This window comes from Phocoena sinus, chromosome 15 (genome assembly GCF_008692025.1).
Source record: "Phocoena sinus isolate mPhoSin1 chromosome 15, mPhoSin1.pri, whole genome shotgun sequence".
Taxonomy (NCBI): Eukaryota; Metazoa; Chordata; class Mammalia; order Artiodactyla; family Phocoenidae; genus Phocoena; species Phocoena sinus.
Genome location: NC_045777.1, coordinates 72,228,404 through 72,245,298, shown reverse-complemented (window position 1 = coordinate 72,245,298; position 16,895 = coordinate 72,228,404). Strand labels below are relative to the sequence as shown.

At 52.8% G+C, this 16,895-nt stretch overlaps 1 protein-coding gene and 1 long non-coding RNA gene across 3 annotated transcripts; one reads left to right on the top strand and one right to left on the bottom strand.

Moving 5' to 3' along the window:
- Positions 1-4,118: 4,118 nt before the first annotated feature.
- Positions 4,119-6,840, bottom strand: LOC116739714. Its single transcript, XR_004345684.1, has 3 exons — positions 6,730-6,840; positions 5,039-6,601; positions 4,119-4,179 (listed from the first exon to the last, which is right to left on the bottom strand). It is a non-coding gene; the product is annotated as an uncharacterized LOC116739714 (long non-coding RNA).
- A 2,450-nt stretch (positions 6,841-9,290) lies between these two features.
- On the top strand, positions 9,291-13,817 carry LOC116739713 (zinc finger protein 764-like). Of its 2 annotated transcripts, none has more exons than XM_032604342.1 (3): positions 9,291-9,517; positions 9,666-9,779; positions 10,578-13,817. In XM_032604342.1, exons 1-3 carry the CDS (start codon positions 9,322-9,324, stop codon positions 11,489-11,491), a joined length of 1,224 nt encoding a protein of 407 aa, XP_032460233.1. In that variant the 5' UTR covers positions 9,291-9,321; the 3' UTR covers positions 11,492-13,817. The 2 variants fall into 2 exon arrangements, with proteins under 2 accessions (XP_032460233.1, XP_032460232.1); XM_032604341.1 differs by having other exon boundaries at positions 10,575-13,817.
- The last annotated feature ends 3,078 nt before the right edge of the window (positions 13,818-16,895 follow it).

Genomic DNA, 16,895 nt, shown 5'->3' with positions numbered 1-16,895 from the left:
CCTCTCTCTGCCTTAGTTTTTTCATCTATAAAACCTGGATAATATAGCACCTACCTCCTAAGACTGACATAACGATTAAATGAGATAACACAGAATGGTGCCTTGAATAGTAGTGTTGAATAAACATTGGTTATTGTTATTATTCAAATACAACACAAAATAATACGTAAGGAGGACCAAGAGGAGACCGAGGAAGGTTTTCTGGAGGTGGTTCAAACTGGCCTTGAAGGATGAGAAAGATTTCAACCAGGATGGGCATGTATAGGGAATGGTTGGCAGTTCCACTTGATTGAAACATAAAGATTGAAAGTAAAGAATAATGGATGACAGATGCAGCCAGAGAAGTGGGACCAATCTGGGAGGACCAAGGATCCCAGTGGGGACCTCGGAGTTCACCCTGTAGGCACTGAGGAGCCATAGAAAATCCCCGAGCAGTAGCAAGGCTGTTTGACAGGTCCCATCAGATGTCTTTGCCGGGACTTCCCTGGTGGTCCAGTGGTTAAGAATCCATCTTGCAATGCAGGGGACGCCGGTTTGATCCCTGGCCAGGGAACTAAGATCCTGCATGCTGCGGGGCAGCTAAGCACCACAAGGAAGAGCCCACGTGCCGCAACTAAGACCCAATGAAGCCAATAAATAAATATTAAAAAAAAGAAATATTCTTAAAAAAAAAAATGATGTCTTTGTCAAACAGTGTGGAGTGTGTTCCGTGGGAAGAGCCTGCACGTGAGAGATCTGTTTGGCGTTTGTCCCCAGGTAGAAGCAATCAGGAGTGGGACAAAGCTAGAAAGCAAGACTCTTTCTTGCAGTTGCTCTTGTTTGCTGACCTTGGAATTGGGAAGAAAGATACTCCTGAGAGGCTTCTGCCATAGAATTTGCATGGCTCAGTGAATGAACAACATGAGCTGTGAACAGGTAAGCAAGGGAGCCTGGGCGCTGGGCAAGGGGCAATCAGGAGTGGGAGGGTGTGAAGGTCCAGGGGTGGCCAGTACTGGAGGGGGCAAGTCAAAGAGGAGGGGGAGCTGGAGAGTGGAGGAGCCACCAAGGAGTGGGGAGCAGAACCAGGCACAGTGTGTCAAGCAGAGCTGTCTCAGCACAGGGCAAGTGCTGTCTGCTCTTTCTCGTTTATCCAGTTAACAAATATCTACAGGGACTTCCCTGGTGGCACAGTGGTTAAGAATCCGCCTGCCAATGCAGGGGACATGGGTTCCATCCCGGTTCAGGAAGATCCCACATGCCGTGGAGCAGCTAAGCCTGTGCGCCACAACTACTGAAGCCCGTGTGCCTAGAGCCCGTGCACCACAGCTACTGAACCCACATGCTACAACTACTGAAGCCCGCGTGCCTAGAGCCCGTGCTCTGCGACGAAGAGTAGCCCCTGCTCACTGCAACTAGAGAAAGCCTGCACCCAGCAACGAAGACCCAACGCAGCCAAAAAAAAAAAAAGAAAAGAAAAACCAACCAACCAAACAAAAAAAGATCTACTAAGCATTTACCATGTACTAGGTACTGTTCTAAGTGCCAAGGTATAGCAAGGAAAACAGACATAGGCATCCTCTTGGACTTTACATTCGGGTAGGGTGGGGAGAGACAAGTGATAAGCCGGTACATAAATAAGACAAGGTACTGTAATTGCAAATAACAAGCACTACAAAGGAACTAAAACAGAGGACATACTGGAAGTGCCTGTTGCGGGGGCATACCTAGGCCGGGCCTTGGTGAGGAGACGCTTGAGATGAGATCCAAAGGATGAGAAGGAACCAAAGGGCCGCTCAGCGTGGCCAGAAAAAAAAAAAAAAAAAAAAAAAGGAGCCAAGGGGAACCGGGTAGGGTCACAGGATGTGGGAGTGGGGGAGGGCAGGGTTTCAGAGGCGGGGGTGGGTGGGTGCTGGGTAGGGGGGGTGCTGGGGACAGGGTGTGGGAGAGAGGGGTTTCTAAACAGGGACCGGCAAGTGCCAAGTTCTGAGGTAGGGATGAGTTTGGGTGAGGTGCCGAAAATGAGTTTGGAGGCAGGGGAAGGAGTGTGGGGAGTGGGAAAGGGGCAGGTCACAGAGCTCTTGCTTGCCATGATGTGAAGTTTGGATCTGATTCTAAATATACTGGGAAGCCACTGTATCATTTCTGTTTTTGTTTTGTGGTAAAATATATGTAACAAAATTTACCATTTTAAATATTTTTAAGTGTTCAGTTTAGTGGCATTAACATTGCCCAACATTGCTCAACATTCACGATGTTGGGCAACCATCACCCCTATCCCTCTCCAGAACTTTTTCATCTTCCCAGCTGAAACTTTGTACCCCTTAAACAATAATGCTCTATTCCCCCTTCCCCCAGCCCCTGGCAACCACCATTCTACTTTCGGTCTTTGTGAATTTGACTACTTTAGGGATTAAACCACTAGGGGGTTTTAAGCAGAGTGTCAAGGGTCAAGGTAATCCGATTTGCATTTTAAAAACCCACTCTGGCTGCTCTGAGAGTGGACTGCAGGGGGGCGATAGAGTGGAAATGGAGAGTAGTTGAAGGGCTGGAGGTAAACACTGGAAGATGAAGGGACAGGGCCTGTCCAGGGCTGCACATGGGGGCTGGGTCATTGGAGGGGCACCAGGACCGTGATAAGGTTTCTGGCTGAGTGAGAAGGATGGAGGAGCAGTTCCTGGGGGTGGACCTGGAGGTGATGACAGGGTGGACTGTGGCATCTTGGAGCTGGCGGGGAGCTCTTGGAGCTGTCTGGTCCAATGTTTGAAGCAGGGTTTGGGAAACCGAGGGTGGGAGGGGACTCTCTGGGGCACGGGGAAGAACACTTGTTCCTATCTCACGGGAATACTGTTCCACAGAATACACCCTGAGAAAGGCTGAGGCCCGGAGAGGGGAAGGGCCTGGCTTAGACCACACAGTTGAGTTAGTGGCAGAGGCAAGCCTGGAACCTAAAGCTCCCGATTTCTCAGCTGATGCTCTTGATCTTTTCACTACACCAGGCTGCAGTGCCGGATGGATGGGAAAGGCAAAGGGCTGGATGCCCAGAGACCAGGTAGGAGACCCCAGGCCTAAATCAGCAATGGCCTGAGCAAGAGCTGCTACAGGGTGCCTTTTGTGAAGCCTGTCACCCTCCTGCAGGGCAATTTCACATACCTCCCAAGCACTCGAATGATATATTTTTTTCCCCGTGACTTGACCCCTAAACACAATCCTTTTAATGCTTAGAGCACATCATTTTAATTTTTTCTCTTTACATTTAATACAACAGTATGGAATTGCATAGGTGACCAGAAGCAGTTCTTCTGACTTCCTACGTCCCTGCTTCTTGCCCTACCCCACATTACAACTGCATACCTGGCCTAAAATCCCACCTGTCTCTGGTTGCTGACATTGTGCCTTCAATAATTGGAGACATCATGGCATGGGTTCTGGAGTCAGAACCCTCACTAGCTGTGTGGCCTGGGGCAAGGTCATTCCTCTGCGCCTCAGCTTCCTGATCCAGAAGGGTACCTATCTCTGAAGTGTTGTGAGGGTTGAGTTAACAGGCAAAAGCACTTAGAACAGTTTGGAATGCAGTAAGTGATCGATCAAGATAAGCTAATATTATTAATGTCTTAGTCACATCACAGAACCAACTGCAGCTCTTGCATAGTCGGCCACTGTTCTGTTAGGGGAGCTTGGAAATGGAAGCACATTCAGATGGAGCATGAAAGCAAATGAGTCCTGTCATCCAGTAACTCATCTAACTTTTTTCTTTTTTTTAACATTTTATTTTGGCCACGCCCAACAGCATGTGGAACTTCCCCAACCAGGGCTCGAACCTGTGCCCCCTGAATTGGAAGGTGAAGTCTTAACCACTGGGCCATGAGGGAAGTCCCTAACCTTGTTGTTTTTAAAATAAGTTTATTTTTAAATTTTTATTTAGTTTTGGCTGCGTTGGGTCTTCGTTGCTGTGCGCGGGTTTTCTCTAGTTGTGGCAAGCTGGAGCTACACTTCGTTGCGGTACGCGGGCTTCTCATTGTCGTGGCTTCTCTTGTTGCAGAGCACAGGCTCCAGGCACCCGGGCTTCAGTAGTTGTGGCACGTGGGCTCAGAAGTTGTGGCTCGTGGGCTCTAGAGCGCAGGCTCAGTAGTTGTGGCGCACGGGCTTATTTGCTCCGCGGCATGTGGGATCTTCCTGGACCGGGGATTGAATCCATGTCCCCTGTATTGGCAAGCGGATTCTTAAGCACTGCACCACCAGCGAAGTCCCTCGTCTAACTTTTTATACAACAATAATGACTTAATAACGAGAATCCAGTTTGTTTCACAATGTCAGCAGGGGCCAGTAAATTTGAAGCATTCATGTTACTTTTCTGGGAGCCTGGAGGAGGCAGCGCCAGAAGGCGGTGGAAAGGCTCGCATTAGGAGTCTGAAAACCCCGAGTCACTAATGGGCTGCCTGACCTTAGGTCCTAACTGGGTTTCAGTTCCCTTCTGTAAAATGACTGAACTCTAAGGGACTGAGAGGCATTCGGCCCAGTGTCCTCAGTAAGAGCTAGTAAATGTGTGGAAGTACTATAGACAAACAGACTGACTATCTCTATAAGGCACAATCACTGTAGGGATATTTAAGAAACTATTAGAGGAATGGTGGGGGGCTGGGGGAGAGGACATTCACTGAATATTCTTATGTACCTTGTAAATGAAAAACAAAACCCAAAAACCTGAGAAATGAATTAGTTTGCCAATAATAAAAAAATATATTTTATGACCGGGTCACTGAGTGGGCCTTCTTGCGGGGATTGGGAAGAGGACATTTGGCCGGACAGCCCCTCCACTCCTAGGCCGGCGTCCCCGCCTCCCAAACCCCTCGCCGCTGCCAGCCCTCCCTCACCCGCGCCTGCACCCGCGCCTCACCTTTCACCCACCCGACCTGAGCGCGGGCGCCGAAGCGGCTGCGGCCATCTTAACTACGGGCAACAGGCCCTTGCAAAGCCACTAGCGGAACAGCAAGAGAAGACAACTCGAGGGGGGAGTATACCAGATCATCAACGCCAGGCCGACACTGAAGCTGTTACATACCTTTCGCTAAAGTAGGACGGTAGAGTGCCACCATCTCTTCTGAGGGCTTCTTCATTTCCCGGCCCTGGGACCAACGAGTTCGCGTAACGAGCCGTTTCCCGCCATCCTAGAGTGGCCCCACCCAAAGCTACTTCCGGTCGTCTGGGCCCGGAGGGACCCACCCCCACCCAGCACCGCAGGCCGAATCACCAGCGTCCGAACCCGGGGATATGGGGGTGAGCCCAAGACTCCGTCCCCGGCCCTGCTCTGGGCTCCCTGCGCAGGTGCCGGTGAAGGCCGGGCGGGAAGGAGCTGGGAGAAGGCCGAGGGCTACGGGCTTCGTGAAGGTGGCCCTGTATTTCTTCCCCTTGGAGTGGGGATGTCTGCGGTGGCATACCTTAACCTGGCCGTGCTCGGTGAGATCCAGCGTCCCGGATCTCTGAAAAGGGAAGGGGGTGGGTGGGACGAACAGGGCCAGGTGCCTGAATCCACTGAGCCTGACTCCAACAGAGTCAGAGTGACTCTGTTTCCCGGCATCCTCGCCAGATCAGCCTAAATTCATAAGTGACCCTCTCCGGTCAGATTTCAACACTGCAAAAACTTCTAAAAAAAGTTCAGAACCTGTACCGGCCTTAAAGGCGCATGGCACACTAACCTCCACGGACTCAAACCAGATCTTTCCCTACAGGCAAGCCATCTCCTTGACTCCAGCTAAGTAGAATCTCTGTTCTTTGGACATGCTTCTAGCTTAATGAGCCTTTGTTCTTGCTATTCGGCTGTGTTATACACTGACCTCCAACTCTAACACCCTTCAATGCCCTTCTCAAATGCCATCTTCAAGAAATTCCTTGGGGGGGAGGGATAAATTGGGAAATTGAGATTGACATATATACACTACTATATATAAAATAGATAACTAATAAGGACCTAGTATATAGCACAGGGAACTCTACTCAATACTCTGTAATGGCCTATATGGGAGAAGAATCTAAAAAAGAGTGCATATATGTATATGTGTAACTGATTCACTGTACACCTGAAACTAACACATACTAACACATACTAACAAACTAACACATACTAACACAGTATGGAAATCAACTATACTCTAATAAAAATTAGAAAGAAAGAGGGAGGAAGGAAGGAAGAAAGGAAGAAAGAAAGAAAGAAAGAAAGAAAGAAAAGAAATGAAATTCCTCTTGGAGCTCTTCTGCCCTGTGCTGGAAGTCTCCTCTAAACTGCAGCTCTGTGTCCATCTCTGTAGCCATGAGTACAACCTGCCCAAAGGTCCTCTCTGCACCTGTGCCAGCAAAGCTCCTACCTGGTATCTCTCTTACAGCAGGTACTTTATCTTGGTTCACCAATGTCTCCAATACCTGGAACATCTAGAACAATGCCTGGCACACATGAGATGCCCAATACATTTTCATTAAATGCATGCGTAGGTAGTCTTAAGAACTGTTTATTGGATGATTAGGGTTCTTCCCCAGTTTTGCCAGACCCCAAACCAGCCCTCATCAAATGGGTGGAGCAGGAGACCCAGCTGTGGGGTGCAGGTGCTCAGGATCCTCTGGAGGAGGAAGCCTGAAAGAAAGCCAGAAAGATGGGAAGTGGAGGTGATGTCCCAGTGTCAGCTGTAAGGGAAAACGTTTGTTGAGCAAGAAACACCATCTATATGCTCTTTACTGCTGGCATTACTAATTTTCACTGACCTGAATTTATGACACCCACTGGAGATTGCAATCTTGACCTTCTCTTTCTCACTTAATTGGCTTTGAGGCATCCAAGTGGTCACATGATTAGGTCACACTGTATGAATCATCCAGACCGTAGGTCAGTGGCAGTGTGTGAATTCAAGTTTCGGATGGAGGCAGTTCATCTGTCTTCCAGGTCCCCGGTTCCTACAACAGCTGCCCTTCTGGTTGAGAGTATCTTTTCTGGTTGGCCCTGGAGTGGGTGGGAATGTCCCTGACTTGGGAGCCCTCAACTGGCCAATACAGTCTAGAAGGGGGCTTCCAGGGCTGGGTACCCATCCGAATGCTTCTGTCATTGTGAAGATTGGTTCTATTACCTGAACATACGTAGGCCTTGGAGAGTTAACAGGAAAAATGGTAAGTTTTGAATCTGCTATGTTTCCCAGCACTCAGAAAAATGATACACGTTTGGAAGGGGTGAGCAGAAGTCTATCTAGGAGTTGTCGTGAGGCTCTGGGGTCAGAGACACTGACGTGGCCATGGAGCCTGTGGCCAAGGCTCCCTGTAGTCAGGACTTTCCCAGGCCCTCAGTCTGTGCCCAGCTTCAACACCTGGCACTCACACCACACCCTCATCCCCACACCAAGTGCAGTCATGCTTTACCTTTACCTTCAATTTGGCCCAGTGCGCTCTGTTTTGTGTTTTTTTCTTTGACCACACCACGCATCATGCAGGATCCTAGTTCCCCAACCAGGGATCGAAACTGTACCCCCTGCAGTGGAAGCACAGAGTCCCAACCACTGGACCTCCAGGGAAGTCCCGGCCCAGTGCACTCTGGAGAGGGATCCTTTACTTGCAGCTAGTGCAGTACCTCTCATGCTACTTGCTGACTCACACAGGCAAGCAGGCCTACTACTGTCCCCACAGTGGGAGGTGCTTCAGCCAGAGGCCACTAGTGGACCCACCAGCTTGGTACCATGGCCCTCAGGGTCTGACCCAGGAGTGCAAACTCTGCCCAGGGTTCTTCTCCAGGAGAGTCCAGACCCCCTGCAAGCTGTCAGCACTACCCAGGGCTCTTCCAGTGTTTGATAGGGATGGGCACTGACAGGTGACAAAAAGCCATCACTCTTAATGGAAATTTTCTAATTTGTGTCCTTCAGGGGGGCTTGAGAGGCTAAGAGAACTTGCTGGGGTTGAGCCCCTGGGCAACTCTGCACCCTTAGTCCTTACCCTCCACGGACCACCCTGCAACAAGCCTCTCTCCTTGGCCAGGCTGACCCCTCCGAAGTTTTAAGTCTTCTCCTTCCCTCCTGCTGAGATCAACTGTTTACTTGCCCAGCTCCCCTAGGGAGAAGCAGCCACTGGGTACAGGATGTCAGGTGGAAGCCTCAGGGGGGCCTTTGGAAGGAGGCAAACAGACAAGAGCTCCAGAGTGGATGCCAGTGCCGCTGAAGATGTGAAGTGCATGTCCATGAAGTGTGTGAAATGCTGTGACTGATTTAAGTGGCCAAAGGAAAAATATCAAGGCTTCTTAGGGCAGGGTATTTATGAAGGCTTGTGGGAAGCACAGACTAGACAGTCAATAAATGTGTCTGGTGAGAGAGAGGGTTTGGAGGTAGAAATGATGGAGAGAGTTGGTGCCATTTGCTAAGACAAAGACCCCAGGAGGGGCAGGTTATGGGAAGAAAGGGATGAGTTCAGTTTGAGCCACGCAGAGTCCGAGGTGCTTGTGGGCCATCCATGCCGGGGCAAGGTGGCAGGTGGCTCTGTGATCAGGAGCTCAGGAGCCAAGCTTGAGCTAGAGGTAAAGAGATGTTCGGGAGACGTCCTGTAGGGCATGTCGGGGGAGCGTAAGCTTACAGAAAGAGGGTCCTTGCGACCTTTCTCAGACCTCACCCTACTCTTCCCCAGTCGCCCCCACGATCTCCTGAAACAGAAGCTCCTATAATTTCAGGCTTATCAAGCTTCCAGTAGAGAAGGTTCTTTTACCCGCTCCATTTTTTTTTCACCCTCAACATTGGGGGAAGCCTGCTGTCACCCAGTGATGGCCAGCGACGAAATTGAACGTCTGAATTAACAGCGCGGAGCGGCCTGGGGTCTGGGCTGGAGGTCGCTGTTCCAAACCTGGGCGGGGCCGCGGCTGCGCCTCCAGCGCGACGGGCGCGGGGACCCGGCGGGGAAGCCGGGCCGCCGCGCCTCCGGGGCCGGGCGCCAAGCTCTGGGGAACGCCGCCTCCGGGCTGGTGGCAGCGCCTCGTTGGGCGCCTATAGCCGCCGCGGCCATGTTGGCTGAGGGCTCGAAGACAAAGCCACCTGGAGACACCGGGGCGGCGTCATCTGGACACGATGGCGCGGGAGCGAAGTTCGTGGGGCCGCGTTGCCGCCATCTCTTAGGAAGACATCTTCCAGTTCTGGTTCTCGGTGCACCTTCAGCCACCCGCTCTTAGTGTTCAGCCTTCCCCGTGGGCCCTCGAGGGGCCGTCCCTGGTCTCCCGGCCTCACGACGGCGCCCCGACCCTCGGGCCGGGCCACAGAGCGTTCTGGATCGCGGAGGCTCCGCGACCCCGGCGGGTAGGGGTGGCGCTGGCCCGCCGCCGGGGTGGCACTTACGATGGCGCCACCCCCGGCCCCGCTCCCCGCGCGGGAACCTAACGGGGCCGGGCGCCAGGGGGGGACACCCGAGCCCCTGAGCTTCGCGGACGTGGCCGTGTACTTTTCCCCGGAGGAGTGGGGGTGTCTGCGGCCCGCGCAGAGGGCCCTGTACCGGGACGTGATGCGGGAGACCTACGGCCACCTGGGCGCGCTCGGTGAGGCTCCACCTGCTCGCCTGCGCCCACAACCCCGTCCACCCCGCCCAACCTCTGGGTCCTGCACGTGGAGTGGGAGGCCCCAGAAAGTCGCGACCCTGGGCGGCGGCTTCCCCCGCAGCGTGGGCTTTGCGTTCTTCTCCCCCAGGCTTCCGAGGCACCAAGCCAGCCCTCATCTCCTGGGTGGAGGAAGAGGCCGAACTGTGGGGTCCAGATGCCCGGGATCCTGAGACGGGAGAGTGTCTTAGAGAAGCAGACACAGGTGAAGTAGTGGGTACTTTGTCCCGTGGGGACTTCCTCTGGGTCTGACCCATCCTGCTACCCTCTGCCAACTCCTTACCTGCTCATCAGTTTCCTCCCTGAATTGCTTTCCCAGCTAAGGTTGTTATGCCTGGTCCCTGCCTAGCTCTGGATTCAGCCTAGAAAGGGGCTGTGAGTGTGACCCAGGCATACCTGCCTCTCCACTCCCAGCTCCGCGGTATCTGAGCCCCTCACATCTAGTTGGTCTCTAAGCTCCTTGGAGCTCCGCATCACCCTGTCTGCTGTTTGCCTGCTCTCTAGCTCCTCTGCCACCTCCTCTGTTTTAGTTTACTTCCTTTTTGTTGTATTTTTGTAGCAGCCTCCTTTCTCTTGGCTTGCACGGCTTTCTTCCTCCACTTCATCCTGTCCACCTGTTGCACAGTGCCCAGCCCCTCTGAACTTGTCAATGCCAGTCACCTTCATGCCTCTCTTTGTGCTGCATCCTTACCATCCCACTCATCCTCCGTGATCAAGCTAAATTGTTATCCCTCTGACCCTCATTTCCCCAGCCCTGAGGTAGAATGTACTGTGCCCCTGTTCCTTCCCTCTCTCTCTGTCTCTGCAGCTTTTCTTACCATCCTGTGCAGCTGAGGAAAATGTGTCACTCCTAGCTTCCCTGCCTGTACCAAGCTGAGGCCCAGAGGCAGCTGTGGGTCCAGAAGGTGCTTGTATCTAAGAGGCTTCTCTGTCCCCATGTGGGCTGTGGGAATCAGGGACCAGGATAAGCCAGGGTCTGAGCTCTCCCCTTATCTCCCAGCAGGTTCCAGAGACAAGGAAGAGGAAGGACAAAGAGAAGGGACCGAGGCACTGGGGAAGATCCTTTCTGTGGACGCTCAGCCTTCCGGGCTGACGGCTCTCAAACCCTTTTCTGCTGGGTTTTCTTATGGTTGGGAGCAGCCATCGAAGGTGCCTCGCCGGGGTCGCCCACCACTCTGTGCCCATCCCCCGGTCCCCAGGGCAGACCAGAGGCACGGTTGCTACATGTGTGGGAAGAGTTTCGCTTGGCGCTCCACCCTGGTGGAGCATTTGTACACCCACACGGGCGAGAAGCCCTTCAGTTGCCCTGACTGTGGCAAGGGCTTCAGCCAGGCCTCCTCTCTGAGCAAGCACCGGGCCATCCACCGAGGGGAGCGGCCCCACCGCTGCCCGGACTGTGGCCGGGCCTTCACCCAGCGCTCCGCCCTCACCACCCACCTCCGGGTCCACACGGGCGAGAAGCCCTACAGCTGTGCTGACTGCGGCCGCTGCTTCAGCCAGAGCTCCGCCCTGTACCAGCACCAGCGGGTCCATAGCGGCGAGACCCCCTTCCCATGCCCCGACTGTGGCCGCGCCTTCGCCCACGCCTCAGACCTCCGGCGCCACGTGCGCACCCACACGGGCGAGAAGCCCTATCCATGCCCAGATTGCGGGCGCTGCTTCCGGCAGAGCTCCGAGATGGCAGCCCACCGGCGCACCCACAGCGGCGAGCGCCCCTACGCCTGCCCGCAATGCGGCAGGCGCTTCGGCCAGAAGTCAGCCATGGCCAAGCACCAGTGGGTCCATCGGCCGGGGGCGGGGCGGCGCAGGGGCCGGGGTGCCAGTGGGTTGCCTGTACCCCTGGCCTCTGGCCGAGGGGACCTGGACCCACCCGTGGGCTTCCAGCACTACCCAGAGATATTCCAGGAGTGTGGGTGATGGCTTCAGCAGTGACAAGGCAAAGGGTGAAGATCTAGACATTGTTTGAGGCCCAGGGTGGCCTCAGGGGCCTGAAACTCCGGCAGCTCCGCGGAGGCCACAGAATTCCCAGCCAGAGCTGGACCTGGGGGAGGAGGACTGTTTCATCTTAGGCCCTCACGAGCTTCATCTGCTGATACCTTGTTCCCTACTGTCCCAGACTCTAGAAGCCCCCTTTGCTGAGTTAGGGCTGAGGTTAGAACCCCCACTAGACTTTCACTGCGGGGAAGAAAAGGCTGTTTCTAAGAGGATTGAGGTGGAGAACTTTGTTTTACCCACTGACTTTACTGCAGAAGTTAAAAACTGATGGCTGGGTACTGAATGTGGTCTGTAGCAGCCTTTAATTTTTTTTTTTTTTTTTAGCCCAGCCAGCATTTTTAAATGTTATGCATTATTGGTTAAGATTTAAAAATCAGGATATTTCACACAGAAAACCAGGTTTCTGGCCTCTCTTGAAAAATCTGAAGATTTGGCAACTCCACCTGAGCTCCCACAAAACCACAATTGGTGGGAGCTGAGGGGCAGTTGCCCCTTTGGATGGAGACCAGGCTCTCCAGTTCAGCATGCCTGCCACTCCTTGTCACCTCCTGACCAGTGTCAGCTGGCACTCATCATGGCTCGCCAACATCTCTGGCAAAGCAGGCCCTCTCCATCTGGCATTTTCCTACTCATTTACATGACCTGTTGGGTTCCTGTAGTCATTTGAGTTTGCAAACTGTAGTCTACAGCATTCAATTGTTCTTGAATCAGGGATTCAGGTAGAGAGCATATTTGTAAAAGGGTGGCAGGAGAGAAGTAAAAGGAGGCTTTATGTTAGATCTTGGCTTGTATTGCATTTTATGGTTTACAAAGTACTGTCTTGTCCATCAACTCATTTCACCCTCATAATTGCATATGGAAGGAAGCATCTTGCTTGGAGAGGACAGCCCATCAGGAAGAGGCAGTCAGGACTGAATGTTTTGCCCCAAATGGAGTGGTGTCTCCACCTCAGCACCACTCAGCTGACCTGCACTTCCTGTTTCTGAACGGCAGGGGCCTGAGAGACCCCTCTAGTACTCCTTGGGCCTCCCTCGGAGAGCCCTATGGCTCAGGCTTTGCTATTCTAGGCCCAGCCAGGAGGGCCTCATCACATTTTTGAACTGGAAGAGATCTTAGCTTTTCCATCCTTTTGCATTTGGGGACACTGAGACTGGGGAAAGCTGAGCAACCTGTCGAAGGTCACACACGGAGTGAGATGCTAGGATTCTTTGTTTCCTGCTGTCTTTACCATACCACTCCTGAGTTCATTGTCAGTGTCTCAGCCAGGGTTCTGGAAGCATCTCCCCACTCCCTGAGATGACACCCAGGCACTGACCTAGACTAGGGACAGAGCAGCCCAGTGTTAGTGAAGCCCAGGTACAAGATGAGTGACAAAACAGCCACATAGCCAACAAGGCAAGGGAGAAAGCAGCCTTGGATGAGAGTTCCAGGGCCAACACAATCAAAGCTTGCATCTTCACTCTCTTTAGGACCTCCATCACCAGCAAAGGGGGACAAGGCCAGGAACATTTGGGGTTATATTCCCAAGCTCTGCACAGAATCCCTCCCCCATCACCCTGTGACTCCATCATCCATCTACCACTCATTCCTTTGTGGTCAGAGTCCAGCCTTGTCCAGGTGATGGAAGCAGCCAGCCATGTGCAGACCCTTTCTTGCCTCTGGTCAGGATGACCCTTCCCCTCAAGTAGGAGTAGCAAGGACTTATGTCCTCGGTGGCCTGTGTGCACTTCCCTTCTGAGAACTCAGCCCTGTGTCTGGCCTTAGGAAGAAACCAGATTTGTCAACGTAAAGAAACTTCTAAAGGAAGAGGTACAAAACTTGGGGAAAAGACACTTCAGGTAAAGTGATGGATTGACTTGATTCCAACCTAATCTTCCAATCTGACCCCACCAAGATCTCTCTTAGACTAAACTTCACCAGGAGGATTGGCTCATATGCCACCTGTCACAGGGGGAATGTGGGAGTAAGGAGAGGCACCAGGAGGATTGGCTCATATGCCATCTGTCACAGGGGGAATGTGGGAGTAAGGAGAGGCACCTTGGGAGTGAGGAGAGGCACCTTGGCAGTAGTAGCTACCTTTGTACCAGCTTTTATTCCCCTAGAGAAGCCAGTGTCCGACCCATCCTTCCCCTGCCCCTCGGCACTGCCTGGGGGAAGCTCAGCCTGCAATACCACTTCTCAGGTCTGCCTCAAAGCCAGATCTGGACCCTGTCTGAGCTTGCCGATTAAAGGTATAATTACTGCTTTCTCTGAGTGCTCTGAAGTTTTCAAGACTTGCGTAGGGCCCCCAAACCAGAACCAACTCTGCTTCCTGCCCTCGTGACCCAATTTCCCCCCCACTTAATATTTGAGTATCATGGAACGCTTAAGCCTCAGCCTCACCCCCTTCTTAGCTCCTCACTCCTTGGCACGGATACTTCCCCTAAAGGTAAGGCTCCCTTTTCTCTCCACTACCACAGGTTTTTGAGGCTCAGCCCTTGAAGCAATTTAAGCCAGGAAGAGGGTTTTCCTAGGGCTTCATTGGTGCATCAGGAGAAATGCTTGTCTGCACCAGTGAAAACATGAGCCCCATCCACATGGCCAGAGTGAGAGGTCAAGGCCATGACCACATGGCCCCTTCCTAGTTTGTCCAAGCCATGTAAAGCATAAGTATTGATCTGAGCTCCAAAGACCCCTAAATTTGGGGGGAATATTTGTTTATGTGTATCTTTCTAGGAACAGTACATGCAAAGATGTTTATGACTCAGAAGCTAAAACCTGCTCTAGGCCAATATTTTTCAAAGTAAGGCCTTTCTGCCACAGAATCACATGCAGTTATCTCTTCAAAATGCAGCTAGCTCCCTGGGCCCTGTCCCTAGTCTATTGTATCTCCAGCGATGGAATCTTATGGCTGCTAAAGTTTGAGAGAACCACTGCTCTGAACGACGTAAAAATGTTATTTTCTAGCTGCTCTTAGCGTTACAAGAGTAGGGGTTGGTGTCAGGGCCTGTTCTAAATGTGTCAGGCCAGCTGATGACTTCGCCATACACAAAGACTCCCATTTCCTTTGTTCTTCCCAAAGGGGACTGTGTCATGATTGGTCTCTTTCTGGGTACCTCAAAGCTTCTTGAATATACCTGGGCATCTCTTGTAGCATCTGACAGAAGCCCTCTTAGAGGGCTTGTCCTTTGCATGCAGGGAGGAAGCAGATCACACAGAAGCCCCTCTCACACAGAACCTTTGTCGGGACTCTCTTGGGTGTGGGCCAAGTTGGTTGGACCATGAACTGTGGCTGCACACTGCCCCAGTGCTGCTGCACATTGAGGGGTGATGCTGTGGACAAAGTGGCTGCCCAACTCAGGACATGCACTTGGTCAAGTTGGAACCCTCATCAGAGTCTTCCCTGTGCTTAGAGCCTATCCCTGCTATGGGCATGTGGCCGGCAGAGGCTGGCTGCCTCTCGAAGGTCCATTGCATAGAGAGGAGAGGTGCCGGAGGAGGCTGCCTGGAAGTCAGCCAGGTACTAGTGAGACTGAATTTCCACATGGAAATACTGGTGCCAGAGCCGACTGAAGCCCTGGCCCAACTTCTGCTATTCGTGGGGCTTGTGGCCCACGCTATGAAGAGTGCAGGCAGGGACCATGTCAGAGCTGGGGCTGGAGGACTCGCTACATACTTTGCAGGGGACGGCTGCCCTCCTGTGGGAATTTTCTGGTGGGTAAGCAGGTAGGAGGTCAGAGAAAAGTGTCTCATGAAGGAGACTTTTGTCTCTCATTTGTGTGCTTTGGGGATGACCAGGAGGTGGCCCAGGTCCGGCTCTTCCCATAATCACTGCACTTGTAGGGTGTTCCGCCTGTATGGGCCCTCTAGTGCTGGACCCTGTGAGCCATTCTTCAAGAAGGTTTTAGGACAGACAGTGGGATGGGAGAGAGGCATGGAGCTGGAAGCTGATCCTCTGGAGGGCAGAAAAGGACTCCTGCTTTATTTGTAGGAAGGTATCTCTGTGATTCTGTCTGTAAGCATCTACTGAGAACTGAGATCGCGTCTCTCCAGCCTTTTCTCCTTTGGAATTCTCCAAATTCTTGTTCTCATCTCCTTTCAGGAGAATGGAAGATGCCATCTTTCCTCCTAAGTAGTTTCCTCCTTTCCTTTGTCTGGTAAGGCAACAAGAAAACACAATCTATGGTTCCTGCATCACTCCCACAGAGAGAATTTGGTTCATTAATTGTCAAGAACACTACCAGGGCTTCCCTGGTGGCGCAGTGGTTGAGAGTCCACCTGCCGATGCAGGGAACAAGGGTTCGTGCCCCGGTCCGGAGGATCACACATGCCGCGGAGCGGCTGGACCCGTGAGCCATGGCCGCTGGGCCTGCGCGTCCGGAGCCTGTGCTCCGCAACGGGAGAGGCCACAATAGTGAGAGGCCCTCGTACCGGGAAAAAAAAAAAGAAGAAAGAACACTACCAATTAGTTTCAGCAGCAAGGGTAGAAGAAGGACAAGAACTGGATCCTATTAAATTGTCTTTCCAGGGTCACTTTTCCTTTGATTCAAAGCTGCACCTAGGGCAGTGTTTCTCAGGTTCCCTTCCTCTACAAGCCTCTATCCAAGTCAGACAGGACTGGAGAGTGGTTCTCTCCTATCCACTTCCACTCCTGAGAAAATCCAGGAACCAGGGACAAAGGCTCCAAGGGATTGAGTTAAACTCAGTCTTTGGGGAAGGTGGAGGGGAGAGGCAGGGTAACAGAAGAGGAAACAACCTTCTTTCTGCGGCAGGATCCCCCCCGACTGGCCACTTCGGCACCTGGAACCTGTAGGAAGAAGGAAAGTGCTGGGAAAGAGAGTGTGAGAAGAGACTGGGGAGTCAAGGGTGTCTTCCTCACATGCCTTGTCTTTCATTCTTCAGAAAGATAAAACCTAATGAAGGGTAAATGAGGGCGGGAAAATGTCTGAAAGCACAGGCTCGACAAGAAGGGAGACGCCAGGGACATCCCTCCCACTCCTCCCGCTAGCACTTCTGAAGCACAGAAGAGGTGGAACCGGCCTGCGCACCCTGCAACCAATCAGAAAGGTGCCTCGCGTTCCCTGGCGCCCATTAACGCCTAGCAGTTGGTGTAGTGGGAGGAGGCGGGACGGTGAAAGCACGCGCAGCACCGACCAATCGGTGAGTTCCCTGGGAGGGAGGGGCGGTGCCTCTGGAAACTGGAGGCAGGCCTGTTTCCTTGGCAACGATCCTAGCCCTCCCTAAAGGGGGAAGGGTGAGATTAGGAGAAACAGCGAGCGGAGGGGGCCAGGAGGACTGGGGGTGGGCGCGCCGGTGTGGGGGAGTGGAGTTCGAGGTGGGGGGTTCC

What these genes read in the sequence shown, in the direction of transcription:
- LOC116739713 (XM_032604341.1), top strand. Translation starts at nt 9,322, where the DNA reads ATGGCGCCACCCCCGGCCCCGCTCCCCGCGCGGGAACCTAACGGGGCC. An exon ending in CGGCCACCTGGGCGCGCTCG is followed by an intron (nt 9,518 to 9,665) that starts GTGAGGCTCCAC and finishes CTTCTCCCCCAG; the next exon opens with GCTTCCGAGGCACCAAGCCA. An exon ending in TCTTAGAGAAGCAGACACAG is followed by an intron (nt 9,780 to 10,574) that starts GTGAAGTAGTGG and finishes CTTATCTCCCAG; the next exon opens with CAGGTTCCAGAGACAAGGAA.